This window comes from Ostrinia nubilalis, chromosome 4 (assembly GCF_963855985.1).
Source record: "Ostrinia nubilalis chromosome 4, ilOstNubi1.1, whole genome shotgun sequence".
Taxonomy (NCBI): Eukaryota; Metazoa; Arthropoda; class Insecta; order Lepidoptera; family Crambidae; genus Ostrinia; species Ostrinia nubilalis.
Window position 1 is genome coordinate 18052326 of NC_087091.1, and position 15711 is coordinate 18068036.

The 15711-nt window shown below is 35.7% G+C and overlaps 1 protein-coding gene across 1 annotated transcript in view; it reads right to left on the reverse strand.

Annotated features, from left to right (window-relative positions):
* The window catches only part of LOC135071286 (neuropeptide FF receptor 2-like), a 78939-nt gene that overhangs the window by 33740 nt on the left and 29488 nt on the right, over positions 1-15711 (reverse strand). Inside the window, exons 2-3 of the mRNA XM_063965075.1 lie at positions 8043-8185; positions 1490-1716 (exon numbers count right to left, since the gene is read on the reverse strand). Of these exons, the coding sequence (XP_063821145.1) occupies positions 1490-1716; positions 8043-8185 (370 nt within the window). The remainder of the gene's footprint in view (positions 1-1489; positions 1717-8042; positions 8186-15711) is intronic.

The window sequence follows — 15711 nt, forward strand, 5'->3', positions numbered from 1 at the left end:
ATGGTTTGTACCGCAATTATCTGTATTAATTAATTGAGAAAGGGTTAGACCAATTTATCTGATTTCTTTTTGTTATTGGACAATGTTTGACCGAAAAAAAATAAGGTCAATGAATATTATTAAACGAAAAAAGTATACACATCCTAATTATAGAGTCGGCTAATTTTTAACAAAGTTCTTTGCAAAAAACATTACAGGTTGATTGTTCTATTTATGGACTAAAATAAAAATATTATGTTTAAATCGGTCGGTACTTACGTACATACTAGACAAATCTACTAAAGTAATTATTTCCATAGATAGATTCAAAGGGATTCCACGAAACCAGTAACGTTGGAGCTAAAACAACAGCGCCTTACCGTGAAATTTATCGAGGCCTACATAAACAGGCTTTGTAACTGAAATTTATCGTAAAAGTGCCAAAGAAATGGCTAATACCGAGTTGTTTAGATACGAGTATCTATATCGAGTATAAAGCTACGTTAAGTTGCAGGATAAGATAACAGCTTTAGCAATTTTCAAGGCTTTTTCTTTAGTGAAAAAGAAATTTTTCTTGGAACTTTTAAGTGATATTGAGTAAGGTTTTAATGGATGAGTAGTGTTTCTGTTTAGTATAGAGCGACCTTGGATGGTGCGATAAATATTGGATTACTTATAAAGTAAAAATATTTGGCAAAATATATTTCGAGCTCTTTTGTACTATAAAACGCTTTTAGGTGCTCACTCAATGATTTAAATTAATCACGGAACAGAGTAAAACTAAATTGTCCATTACTGTCTAAGTGGCTTGTTTTTGTGTTACTTTGCTAAAAATAAAGAGAGCTTCATAATACACTGGTCATCATAAAAATCGACCACTTTCAAACGTATACATCCCCACTTCCCACCAATATTACTATACTATATTACCATTTAAAAGCCTAGTTCTAAACTTCATACCCTTAAAGGAAAGGTTTTTACCCCAAAAATGTGTCTGTAGAAGAATCTAGAGTCACTTCTTCAAAAAATAGGTAGTTACGCTTGAGCCAACTTTTATGGCTATAAAACTGTTAAGTTGGGATTAATCGCTATCCATCTGTTAAAGAGGACACGTGAGATTATTATTTGGTTTTATAACCATAAAAATTGGTCTAATTGATCCCAGAGGTGAGCCCAAAGTGAGGTCTTTTTTCAAGTTTTTCAAGTCACATTTATTGCATATGTTAATAAACGATTAACTAAATTAGGAAATTAAATGTGTTTTTCTTTAAGGATATTTATTATGCTTTCAAATAACACCAATATTGCTGGGGCACCATGATTGTGTCAGTAGAAACGAGTTTTCCTGTAAAACGTAGGTGGGCCGATTTTTGTGATGACCAGTGTAGTTAAGACTATTTACTACGAGTAGAGATTAGTTTTTTTAAACAACCACGGCGAAAATCTTGGCCTCTTGATATCACGAAGCGTAAAGCAAGGATAACTTAAAATAGCAGATAACAAAACATACCGAAATATTCTTATAAGCCTTCGAGATGATCGGTACGGTCTCCCTCCGGACCACCGCCACCATAAGCAAGGGTATGAAGATGAGCAGCGCCGCGAACCACAGCAGGCCGAGCAGCATGACGGCCTGCCGCCTGCCGGGCGGCCGCATCCTCGGCTCGGGCGAGATGGACAGCCAGCGGTCTACCGACATCGCGGTGAGAGTGAACACGCTCGCTGCTACTGCTACACCTGGAAAAAAATAGTCTTTAATGAGGGCTATCGTTTTTATACTTAACAGTTGGCACCCCTGGCGATAGACAGGACCTTACTCTACAGTGGCGCCATCTTGATGAGTGCAAATGCGATAGTCCTCCTACCACTTTAGCGCTCACCAGTTGATGCCACTGTCTTCGCTACTAGCAAGTGACAGGACCTTACTCTACAGTGGCGCTAACTGGTGAGCGCTAAAACGATAGCCCTCATTCGTACGTTCGTTTCAGCCAAATGACGTCCACTGCTGGACAAAGACAAAGTATTTCGGTAACGATCGGTCCTGCGCTGCCCGCATCCAGACTCTTCGTGCGACCTTCACCAGATCGTCGGTCCGCCTAGTGGGAGGCCACGCTACGTCTTCCAGCCCGCAATCGCCACTCGCGAGTCTTTAGTACTTTACACGTGATATAAGAATTAGTTTAGTCGCTCGATGTGCTAAACAGAAAGCACTTTTCAATTTTGACTACGCAAGGCGTCAGCGTATACAGCTTATACAGACAAGTACAAGTTTGCTTGTGTTGATGTCCTCAAATCATTGCGCCGTTATGTGATGAAAAGCGAATATATCAATAAAAAAAATTAAAAGACGTAGAAATTGTATTACGTGAAAATTCGAGGGCCGAAAGCGCGAAATAAAAACAAAAGAATATCGTTATTGGTCGTTGAAAAAAAGAAAGCAGTTTTTTTAGTGGCCAGTGTCGCGCGGCCTATAGGAGGCGGCCGTGTGTGAAGAAAAAAGATTTACATTAGAAAATAGATTAAAACCTATTTAAACATTTATATTAAGACCCGTATTCACAAACATTACTTTGAGGCCTCATAGTGCGCGTGGACGCACAGGGTCCCAAAAACCTATTCATAGACGATACTTCAGTGGTGACAAGCACTATGCGTCCCCTAGAATGAACGCAAAGCTAAGGTAGACAGGGAGCTGTATTACGCAACGCATAGTGTCTATTTACGTCAAAAATTTTAGGTTATTCTCGTTTTTGAGGTTTGTTTGCTTTATTTATGGTTGTATTCGATTAATATTATCTTACAATGGATTACAGTAGTGAAGAAGAATTTGATAATTATATCAATGAGCAAAGTAGAATAAGTACCAGAAAAGTGATACGGGATTCCCAAAATCCCTTTGATTATTACAATTCAGACGAATTTAGTTTAGGTTTTCCAATGATGGGGTACTTTTCATACTTTTACCACTGATAAAAGAAGACCTGAGGAAATTAACTGCGAGGAGGCCTTCCAGTGCCAGCTACATAATGTATCAGTTGCTAGTGGCAAATAAAACATAAAATTTTTGATGAAGTTTTATTTTCATCAACCTTCAATGTCTAATTTAATTTTATGTATTTGTAAATCATAAATCTTTTTTTTTTGTTCTAACAAATTATTTTCTCTTTCTATCAATAATTTTTCTCTTTGTAGCCCCAACTCGTGCAAAGCTTCGTCTTGTTGTATATTATTCAATGTGGTGCGTTTGATTCTTGTTTCTGTCCTAATCTTCATTCTTGCTACTACTAATCTTAATTTCTTGATACCTGAAAAGCAAATTATGAATTTAATTCCTTTGAGTATATTCTGCTTAGTTATTCCTCATAAATCTACGTACTATATATTTTAAAAACATTACTTACTAGTGGGTGTTGAGAACGTTTGATTGATTCCTGAGAAAGTTCTTTCTTTCTTTGGGTCTTTAAATTATTCCAGCAGCTTTTCAGTTGATGTGTAAGCCGTTCCGTGGGAGAGCCACGCTTCGGCATGAATGGGCCGGCTCGACCGGAGTGATACCACGGCCTCACAAAAAACCGGCGTGAAGCAGCGCTTGCGCTGTGTTTCGCCGAGTGAGTGAGGATACCGGAGGCCCAATTGGGGGGGAATGGGATTTAAAAGGTTGGCAGCGCACTTGTGACTTCACTGATGTTGCGGGTGTACATGGGCGACGGCAATTGCTTACCATCAGGTGATCCGTCTGCTCGTTTGCCTCCTATCACATAAAAAAAAAAAAAAAGAAAAAAAGCCACTGTTAGACTTTCCCAGGCCTGCTTCGTCAACTCGATATTTTAGAGAGGATAATAATATGCTTGTCTTCAATAATAGGCCTTTCTCTTATAAGCTACAATCAGCAGCTCTCTTTCGGAAGAAGAAAACGGCAGCTTTTTTATCTGAAAAATAATGATTGAAACATGATTTTCACTATTATTATTAATCGAAGTATTCATACTAACCTGATAGTTGTAGTTTTATCCATATTTATTTAATTCATAAATCCACAAAATAACGACACTTATAAACCGTTGCACCGTTTGAATGACAGGAATGTCATGTCAGTTGGCGGAGTGAAGTGCGTAACATAAGCGAACCAATCACAGAACTCTATTCAACACTCTGATTTTGCATAGTCAAGGGTCGTTTAAGTATTGTTTATGAATTGAAAGGCTTGTCATATGGAACGCATTGAGAAATGTCTCATTTCGCATAGCGTTGCTGCTTTGCATAGGTAAGTATCGTTTGTGAATACGGGTGTAAGTACGGTAGAACACAGCGCTTTAGTATTTTGGTTCGCGCTGCGAATTCTTTTATAAACAATGATTTTATCACCGATGTCACAATAATTGTTATCAAAATATTTTTTATTAATTTAATTAACTAAAACCTGCAAGTTGTTACCTATCTACAGTAGGTACAAGTGAAAAGTAAATGAATGATAGAAGTTAAGATTTAATTTCCAAAATTAACCTGAAATCTATTTGTGGTCTCCAATCCCGTAAAGTGGTTACAGTTCAAATAAATGATTTCGTGGAACAGGAAGTTAATATTAGCATGAATGATTTTCCTTCCGATGCGTTCCAATTTATTTATTATGTAATACTAGCGGCCGCCCGCGACTTCGTACGCGTGGATCCCGTTTTACCCCCTTCATCTATCTTACGCGGCTTAGATTTTTTCATACAAATGTTTTTTCCCGCTAACTCCCGTTGCCGTGGGAATTTTGCAATATCCTGGTATAACTAACCTTTAAGTTTACTAAGGTACCTGCATGCCAAATTTCAAGCGACTAACTTAAGCGGTTTAGATTTTTCATACAAAAGAATTTTTCCTGCCTTTTAACCTGCCCAGGAGTATGAAGAATAATTGTACCAAGTTTCGTTAAAATCCGTCGAGTAAGTAGTTTTAGTTTCTATAAGGAACATACAGACAGACAGACAGACAGACAAAAATTTTACTGATTGCATTTTTGGCATCAGTATCGATCACTAATCAGCCCCTGATAGTTATTTTGAAAATATATTTCATGTACAGAATTGACCTCTCTACAGATTTATTATAAGTATTATAGATTAATTTAATTAACTAAAACCTGCAAGTTGTTACCTATCTATAGTAGGTACAAGTGAAAAGTAAATTAATGATAGAAGTTCAGATCTAATTTCCAAAATTAACCTGAAATCTATTTGTGGTCTCCAATCCAGTTAACACTTGAGGACTCGCGCCTTAATTTGTAACATTCATACTCGCTACCGGGTGCGCTGGACCCAGTATATAAAATCCTATGTATATTTCAAAAACTCTTAATAAAAGTGAAAACTACTTTATTAGAAGGATAATATGACATAAACAAAGACAAAATAATAAACCAAATAGTCATGTTTAATGCTTTTTTCTAAAATAACAACTTATTTAAAAAATTGAAGGTTTTTTGGCAAAATGAAGGTTATTTTTGTAAATTTCTGTAATTAATTATTTAAAAAAGTACCTTGTTTATTTTCGTAAGCTACTATGATTTGCCTACTTATACCAATTAACAATTAATGAGAAATTTGTATAAAACATTAAAAAATTCACTTTGTTTACCGGGTCCAGTGGACTCAAAAACACATTTTTCGTCTGTAGCAATCACATGCAGTGGGCTATTTGACGATTATGACCGCTGTTGGCTGTGCTACAATGTCGTGGAAAGGTACTAAGAGCGACAACATCGCAAACGTCAAACTCTAAAAGTTATTACACAAAAATTTAAGAACTGGGTCCGTTAGACCCATTAGCGAGTCCTTAAGTGTTAAGTGGTTACAGTTCAAATAAATGATTTCGTGGAACAGGAAGTTAATATTTGAATAATTTTTCCATCCGGTGCGCTCCAATAATTACCTATTACGAGTAAAATTTTATGTAATGTTTTCCATGAATGAGTGAGACACTGTGTTAGTTTTACGCAAACCAAAATCTTGATCGCCAGAGCCTCAGGCGAGGACTATTCAGGTAAATAGAACTCATAAAATCTATTTATAGACGGAAACGTAATTTTGTCCGTCAATAATACAATTTCCTACATTACAGACTTAAGCAAACATTGAATCTGATTTGCCCCTCCTACGTTACTTACGTTATTCGTATTGAAATGCCTTCACTTTACTCCATTAAATGTAATTTTGTAACGAAAATTATAATAATAAGTACCTAATATACCGAGGGGGAAAAGTCCGTTAATGTATTTCTTATAAAATAAGTTTTGAGATACAAGATGGCGATTACGATCAGAATGTATTTATAGACTTTTAATAGATTTAGACGCAGGCCGCTACCAACCGGGCAACATGGAAAGCATTGGGGGAGGCCTATGTTCAGCAGTGGACGTCCTATGGCTGAAATGATGATGATGGTGATGAATAGGTTTAGATATTTTTTATCTAAACTAATAACTTTTACTACGTATATTTATAAGAATGGATGATTTATGACGACTTGTTGTTGATATACTTAAAAACATCTTATAAAAAATCTATAAGGGTGAGCTCCATCACCTAACTTTAACGGTAACTATAACGATAACCGGTGCTTTCTGTATGGAGTTTGACAGATTTTTGACGTTTGTTAAAGCTAAAGTAAGATGGTGCAATTTAGCCTAAATCTGTTCATAAACAACCACATTCCCCATGACTGACGGGTTGTCATGTCAACAAGTAAACAAAATATTATTGTGTTTTGAGAAATGATAGCTTTTCGCGCCCAACCGAGTGCCTTGAAAGGGGTGATGAATGCTCGGCGCGTACTCTGACAAATGACGAACGATAAACGGAGATGAGTATCTACATTTCGCAGCAGAAATCTGTTTGCTAAAAAATAAATCGCAAAGAAATACAAATGGCATACCTGGGTAACCTGTTATTTTTATGAAATTTTTTTGATCTTCTTCAATTGAGCAAAATTGTGATTATTTCTGAATTAACCGCGTCCGCGACCTCGTATAGTCAACGTTAAATCCAAATTAAATTTTGTTACAAAACTGCATTAATACCATAGCGTTTACCTACCTTAATGACTTGTCATTTGTCATTGTAGATTTATTTTATACTATCGTGTAAAAATGCGGGCCTTCGGTTTTGTAAATGCCTGCAATTTGTACGGACGACGGTACATTAGGCTAAAACTATAGCATATCTTTTATGTAATGGATGCTATTTTTAACGTAAATGCTTGAACCCTGCAACCAAAACGACTATGCTCATGCATGTAGCCAAAACTTCGCGCTAGAATGAAGCAAAACTGAGATAGACTAAATAAAAAACCAATGATTGCCTCAGAGTGCGCTCTGAGATATATTATTTTTCATGCTTGTTTTTACGCTCTATGTAAATGTTTTGTAAATAACTTTGTCACCAGCTTTTAGTTAGCGATTACTAGCACTATTGGTAAGCTTCTCATTCCACGTGTTCGTAAATTATGCACGTGAAAAGCAACTTTACGTCCTGTTTTAGCTCAGTGCGGTCTCCGCGTCCACGTGTATGTGGCCTAAATCATCAGTAATAGTATCTATTTTTAGTAACTAATCACAAAAATGCCCGAGGCTACAAATAAAGAGAGCTTTTTACGTATTCAGTTACTCCCAACCTGTTTTTTTTATTCCGATATGCATGTGCGAGACAGATATTGAATTGAAAAGTTATCGGCAAAATTATTTTGCAGAGGTATATTTTATAAAGCTAGTGTTAGACTGGAACCAACAAGTACTGAAATAATATAATTTGTTCAATACATTCAACCAAAAAACATCCTGTGCGAATCCTGCCTGCATCCAGATACTTCCCGCGACCTTCACCAGGACATCGCGTCGTGTTCCACTGAGTAAAAGTTCTGTCTACAGAAATTTCGAAATATCGTACCTATAGGTAAAATAATGTCATTTTATATGAAAGCGCTTTCACATTTAGCATCCATATCACCTGATAGAAATGATAATCAAAAGTTGTTTGTTTTTTTCTGCAAAGATGGCGAAAAAAGAAAACAAATCTAGTAGTAACCTTGAATGTAATTGACGATCTTGCACACCGTCTCCCCGTAGAACCAGACGAGCGTGATGGCCTTGCTGAGCTGGATGGGCATGCACACGCCGGTCACCAGCAGGTCTGCAGCCGACAGGTTCACCAGGAATATGTTCGTGACACTGCGAAAGAAGGACATTTTCAATGTTTCGATTTTCTTGATAACATTATGAAAAAATGTCGAAGAGATAAGCTCGCCAATACTTCTATAAAATGTCTATGTTAAATAATTAAATATACAAATGCTTTTTACGAGCTTCTGAAAATAATCATAGGGTATAATCGTACTCATAAATTAGTTTAAGGTGACTCTATGTTTGCTAAACGTTTAATTTTAATAGTAGGTAAATATCCACTTCAGTATCAGTTTTGTGTTCTTTTCATAACATGGCAACTCACTTATTGCAAAAATATTTTAAACCTGTTATTTCTCCACAAAACTCATTGCATGCAGCACCAAACCAATAGGAAAAAATGTCAATATTATCATAATAGAAAAATGTCATACGCGTCACATCTGCGGAGGTAACTATTCTTCAGATTTTTCATTCTAACACTGTTATTATACATCAGATAAATAAGACAGATCATCAAATTGACTGGTAATCTTTAAATTCTAAACAAACAAAAACAAAAGTTGCTAGCACGAGAAATGTATTTTACATGCATATTGTCATGACAGTTCATCGCATACGAAGTGTAATCGAGTTTCAAAAACGTATAGCTCAAATCGATTTGCCGCAGTTCGACACCCCGCTGATTTCATCAACGCAAATGGTAATTTTTCATTGAAATTGTAAACGGGATATCAGAATACGTGACAATTTTAATAAATGAGGGATACAACCGGATAAAGAGATGCAGTGATTTCATGATTAATTTGTGATATTGATGATTCATATCAGAATATCTTAGTATGCCCAAACAATATTAAAATTTAATTTTCTTCTACGAAGAGAAATACGTGTCAGATTTAATAACCAAGCGTCCGAAAATGTCTTTACCAAACTAGGAAAATTCGTTTAATCAAACTCAATAGACTCTCAAAACTCCAAGCTGGCGTTACGCAAAAAAGAAAACCATTAATAATAATAAGCCATTTTGCGGCAGCTGGAATGGAATAATTTGTATGTCTATGTTATCTGGTTAGAGGACTCTCTAATGTCGACAAATAATAGTATTTTATTATAAAACTAGCGACTTGCCCCTGCTTCGCACAGGTACATGTATTATACTTAAAAGCCTTCCCCTTGAACCACTCTATCTATTGAAAAAACCGTATCAAAATCCGTTGGGACAGGGAGGAAACCGACTATGTTTTATAGTATGTAGCGACTTATAAATGGCCAATTTTCAGTTCCTTTTCATACTCGTATTTCCAGCTCTTCAGTAGAGAAGGATCTCATGCTTCGATTGAAGACATTTTCCATTTGCCTCGTCGGACACCTTTGCCTCCAAGTGGCGATGCCACTGCCACCTTTCTGAAGTGGTACAGACACGCCGTGTTTATAAAGTGTGCGCTGTTAACATAAATTAAATCCGTCGTTTGAGCGCTAACAGCTGCTTTATTTTATTACCCATCCCGTTGTTTACAGGATGAATAATTGTACCGAAAATATTTTGTCGGTCTTTTTGTACGCGGGCCGCATTTTCGCAGAACTTTTGGGGCGTTTTGATTGCGTTGTGTTACAGATATGACAAAAAGAACATTTGACACGAGCTTGACACATGCACGAATTTTATATGGTTGTGATACGGTTTTTTTCAATTGAAGGTAAGTATTGAACGCAGTCCCATAAAGGCCGTCTTTATCTAGATAATAATGTAATTATAAATCTGTATTAACTGAACAAAGTTCACATAAACAAACATAAAACAGCACTACAAATTACCCTAAATGCACATCTCATTAGAACCTTATCAGTTGATACAACTACATGGAATTAAGTTCCATATTAATGCTGCAAATTAACAAGTTCAGGGTTTCCCAAAGTTTATGTACTCTAACCTCCAAATGTTCGAAGATTTCAGCTTTCTGCAGATCTGCCGCTTGCGGAAAGGATGCTATTTTACTTTGCTCTAACTTATTTCCATACGTGCCTAGAGTCCTAAAGTTAAGTTCAAGAACGTCGCGTGCCTATTCCTAATATGAGAGTGTTTATTACAAAAAATATACAAAAAATAAAATACAAAATATTTTATTCATACAAACAAGTCATATTATAACAAAGTTTTGGATCTAATCCTTTTAAGTTTTATCAACTTGTGTTAGGATCAGACCGCTCTGTCTAAATACAATAATGGAAACAGACTCGTTGAAATGACGTTAAATGTTATTTAAATAATGTTACTTGAGTTAGTGTTATATGTGAGAGGTAGAATTAAATAGACATATAAGTAAGTACATATATAAGTAATTAAATAATCTATACTAATATTATAAAGAGGTAAAGTTTGTGTGTTTGTACTATATTTATTAAATTGCAAGGGGCAATCACGGGATCTACTGAACCGATTTTAAAAGTTATTTCACCAATAGAAAGCCACAAAATTGCTGAGTGTCATAGGTTATAATAATATAAAAACCGAAAAATTCCACGCGGGTGAAGTCGCGGGCGGAAAGAAAGTAAATAATAATAATAATAATACACAAATACTTGTAGAGAAGATAAAAGTATACACTATGTCCACAGTTCGCACCTTTAACCTGTAGATAGTAGCCATAGAAGTGTTAATTACATAATAACTGTAAGTAATGATTCCGTGCCGTTATAATCGAGTTGTTTTAGCCAAGATGTAACCAAAAATTTGCATTCAAAATAAGGTTTGTTGTAATATTTTAGTTTACTATTTATTTTGTTGTATACGATGATAGATTGAGATTTGAATTGCATACGAGCAAACTTAGTATTTACAGTTGGGGCATGAGCCACAGAAAAAGGATTTCGTTTACTTATTATTTTGGGATCAGGAATAATCGATTTGTGAGTTTTAAGGACACACTTTAAGAGGTAAAGTTGTCTCACAGTCAGAACATCACAGTCTAGATACAGTTGGGAGGTCCTAAATGTAATTTTATTAAAGGTCATTACTTTAAGAAGTGAGCGTTGTGCTCTCTCTATCTTAATCATTTTTGTTTTGTGGGAACCACCCCAAACCGGCAGGCAGTATGTTAAGACGGATTGAACCAGAGATGTGTAGATATATAATATAAGATCGCGGTCAGTGATGTGTCTCAGATATTTAAAAATCCATAACAATTTCCGGACGCGCTGAGTGCACATATCAATTTGTTTTTGCCAGTTCAGATGTTGGTCCAGATAAATTCCTAGGTACTTGGCATAGGGGACTCTCTGTAGTGGTTGACAACTACATTTCTTCAAGGGGTTGGGATTAGGATCATCGCAAGTGTGTGCCGTAAGCTGACAACTGCTGCCAGGTTGAGTAGATGAAATAATTGAAAACGTTATGTAGTTAGTTTTATTTGTGTTCAGTGTAAGGAGATTATTGTCTAGCCATTTGGTTACAGTGTTAAGGCCACTAGAAGCGGTTTCAAATACCTCATTCCAACTCTTTCCATAAAACAATAGAGCCGTGTCATCAGCGTACGACACAATTTTACCGTTGAGTAGAGCAGTATTAGTAAGATCGTTGATGTATATTAGGAACAGTGTGTTTATTATGCATGAACATATTTGTTTGTATTGGACTGGGTGTTTTCTATGTATAATATGTATGTATTTACAAAAAAAAAGTATTTAAGTATGTTTATATCCGTTGTCTAGTACCCATAGTACAAGCTTTGCTTAGTTTGGGACTAGAAGCGCAGTGTAAAATGTCCAAGGAGGATATAATATAATAAAGTAATAATATATAATATAATATATAATGTTATTCTGAAATTTGTTACGTTTATTTGAATAGTGTAATTGGTAATCGTTCTATTCATAAATAAATTAGTTTGGCAGCTACGTTTACCAATTACAAAATAACGTGAGTAAGGGATCTAGCCCAGCTCATTAAGTATTTATTGTCTTCTTCATCAAATGTGGTACAGTTTTGGAAACACGAGGTATGCAATAGAGGGAAAAGTTTGTATGCTATTTGTTTTTTGACAATAGGTAAGCATGAACATAAACGAATAAAAAAATAAACGTAAATCCATGTCAACTGTTCTAATCATTTCAGTATAGGTATCGTAGATATCCTCAAATTGTCGTGAAAATAAAGTTTGACAATCCTAGAGATCATTCAATCAGTTTACCGTAGACAATATCTACAACTAGTGATAACAATTAGTTATAAATTGCACTCCGTATCTACAATATAGTTTAATCGGATAGTTTACTGCCTCGACTTTAATTAGCAAGAATTCACCCAGAAAAAGAAAAAAACGATAACTCGGAAAAAATTTCGCCCAGAGGTCAAACAAATAAATAACCCTATACAAAGAACCTCAATATTTCCTTTTTTCTTCCGCCCGGCACTCCAATCTATTGCCACCCAGTCACCCGGCACGGTACCCTTGGATCGACGGCCGATGGGTCTACTTGTACAGTCCTACCTCTTTACCTTCACTTTCCAAATACTAGATAATCAAAGACAGCTATAATTACTGGGTAAAAGACGGGTAAAAGCTTTTACTCTTGTAACACTGCCTCGGGGTACGGATTAATAGCGAGGCTAAATTATTAGGACGCCGGATGAAAGGCGTTTTTGGGGATATACTGTTGGAAATTCGTGGAAGTAAATATTGAGTCCTTCTGCTAATCATTTATGTTTTGAAACCATTAAAGGTTGTATCCCATCAAAAACAATACTTGTCAAAAAAACCAAGTCTCGCAACTCAGTTGTTCTACGGTAAAAAGTTGTGAGATCCATGTAATACCAAGTCCAGGCCAGGAAATCTTTAACGTTTTACATAAATTATTGACTTGGCCATCGCACTAAAATTTTAATTTACACGTGTTTTCATGCGATGGCCAAGTCAGTATATTTATGTAAAACGTTAAAGATTTCCTGGCCTGGACTTGGTATTACATGGATCTTACAACTTTTTACCGTAGAACAACTGAGTTGCGAGACTTGGTTTTTTTGACAAGTATTGTTTTTGATGGGATCTCATTTCTTTTTGTATTTTATAAACAGTTCTACTTTTTTCCTTTTCGGTACCTTTTACTTATTGTATGTATATCTAACCAGCAACGAATTTTCTTAAAGTCCTCTCTTAGACTTATGAAATTTTCTTATTTTTGTTACTCGACTTGGCGGGGACACTAGCGTGTGCCTTTATATTTAATTTTATATGATATTATAAACTTATTTAGGTAATTAGTTAAATATTTATAAAACTGGACCGAAATTGAACAATTTTGCTAGACTTGGCGGTTGCACTACCGTGCCCCCAAATATTTTAGTTTTTCCTTGATTCATACACCAAACACTACTTATATTCCAAATTTGAAGCTTCTAGGTCTGCTAGAAGTGCCTTAGAATTTTGATGATCGGTGAGTCAGTCAGTCAGTCAGTCAGTGAGTGACAAAATTAAGAAACTTTGACCCGTTATAATTCTTAAACTACTGGTTCAAATTGAATGAAATTTGAAATATACCGTGTCTTTACAATGCCTGCATGAATACTGAAAATTCAGTCTTCTAGTTTTATCCACAACTATGATACAGGGGGTCGAAAATGACCTGAATTGCCTCGAGAAAAGGATGGTACGGCCGTGCCACTTTTTTGCTCGACTTGGTGGGGGCACTGCCGTGCCCCCAGATTCACAGCATAAGTTTGCTATGTAAAAGAAATTAAACTTGTCCACTAAAGTGTAATATAAATATAGCACATAATAGCACGTCCCAAGCGTAGGGTGAATACGTGCTCCATACGTGTGTATTTTGTATTAACCACGGGGAAGCCCACCTACCCAGCGCAATGTGTATCGCATATTGATATCGCAGGTAAAAGGCACGGCCCATGCATGCCGGGTTTGACGCAGACCGTCCCATTTGCATTCAAACGTCACGAATGCAAAAAGGGTCATTCATTTTGTTCCATTCGCAAAGTGGTCATCATCATCATCGTCATCATTTCAGCCACAGGACGTTCACTACTGCTACAAAATATAGCTATTCAATAACAATATTTTCCTACGAGTTGAGTTATATTGTTTTAAAAATAGTAAGCTTTATCTGAGTGTTTTGCGAATGGGACGGTCTGCATCAAACCCTGCATGTCAAATACTGTGAACACACCCTTTTACCAATCTGGTCCGCAATTTTGGTTGAAAATTCCGAGTCATCGTTTACTCCTGTTAGCAGCGTGTGGAAACTGAAACCGGCGGCGAGCGTGTTTAAATTCCTTTGATAACAAGTTTCCATTAAAATTAAATCTGTTATTTTTAAATTAAAACTCTGTACCGCTCGTTTGAAGCGTTATTTTATGTGAACGTCATTGCTATTGTTTAAAATGGAAAATACAAAGTATCATTTTGAAATACTGCACATGCTTCTGCATTTAGAATAGTACTGTGAGCTTTGTGTTGTTCGAAATACGTATCGAAAAATATTCCCGAAGAAAACTGGAATTATATTTTTTATCATTTTTATGATGGAATACGCTTTTCATTAAAAAGGACTCTTTTATTAGGTCCATATTAGGTAGGATGATAATGGCCGTCATACTGAAGACGGTCTAGATTAATATTAATGAATAGAAATCGAGTACCACTTCTGGCAATCAAAAAGATCCAGATATTGAAGACACCTACCTACTACCTAATGAAGATCACTAGATATTATGTTACGTGTTTTTACTACTAAATAAAATAAATACTCGTAATTTCTTCCTTCATCTTGACTCTGTTCAGCACACATTGAATATTTCGCTATGTTCTTATAATTTCGGTATGATTTATAATGATATAAACGTAAAATACACCTAATAAATATATTTTATGTAAGATAGGGTTAGGTACTTCTCAGGAACTGTCAGAAAGCGATTTCCTAATAGCAATCGGACCTTTGATGTTACCTACTCGCTACCTGAATTGACTGTTTACGATACGATTTCGAAGAAACTGAAAACCTCATTTTCCAGTTAAGGCTTGGTATTTCTGCTACAGTAGGTTTAGTACTTCAAAATGAATAATGAAAACCTCATTTTCGCCATTTTCTCTGCTACCCGGCCTTAATTGAACACTGATTGGTTTTGCAGTATTATAATAATTTCGAAGAAGTTGTGTATTGAACCTAACCTAACGTAAACTAACTTAAGTACTTACTAAAAACCTTAAAATGCATTAGATAAAATGATACAATATCTAATCTTGTTTGGAACTTGATACAATAGAGTTGTTTGCTTGCTATGAAAGCAAATATCAAGTTTTCTCATAACTCTGAACGACCGGATGGGAACGATCAAGATCTCGCAGTAATCTTACCTCACAACAGAGTATTAAATTATTTATCCTTGTTACAGTTTAATAGATATCTCTATTATTTTTGTTTCTAACTGTAAAAGACAATGCCGGAAATTGGCGTCTTTTTTTTTTCGCGCGGCCATCGACCAAACCTTGTTTTTTTATTACAAAATAGTGTAATAAACCAAACTTACTACGACATGTATACCTCTAAACTCAGTCTGAACT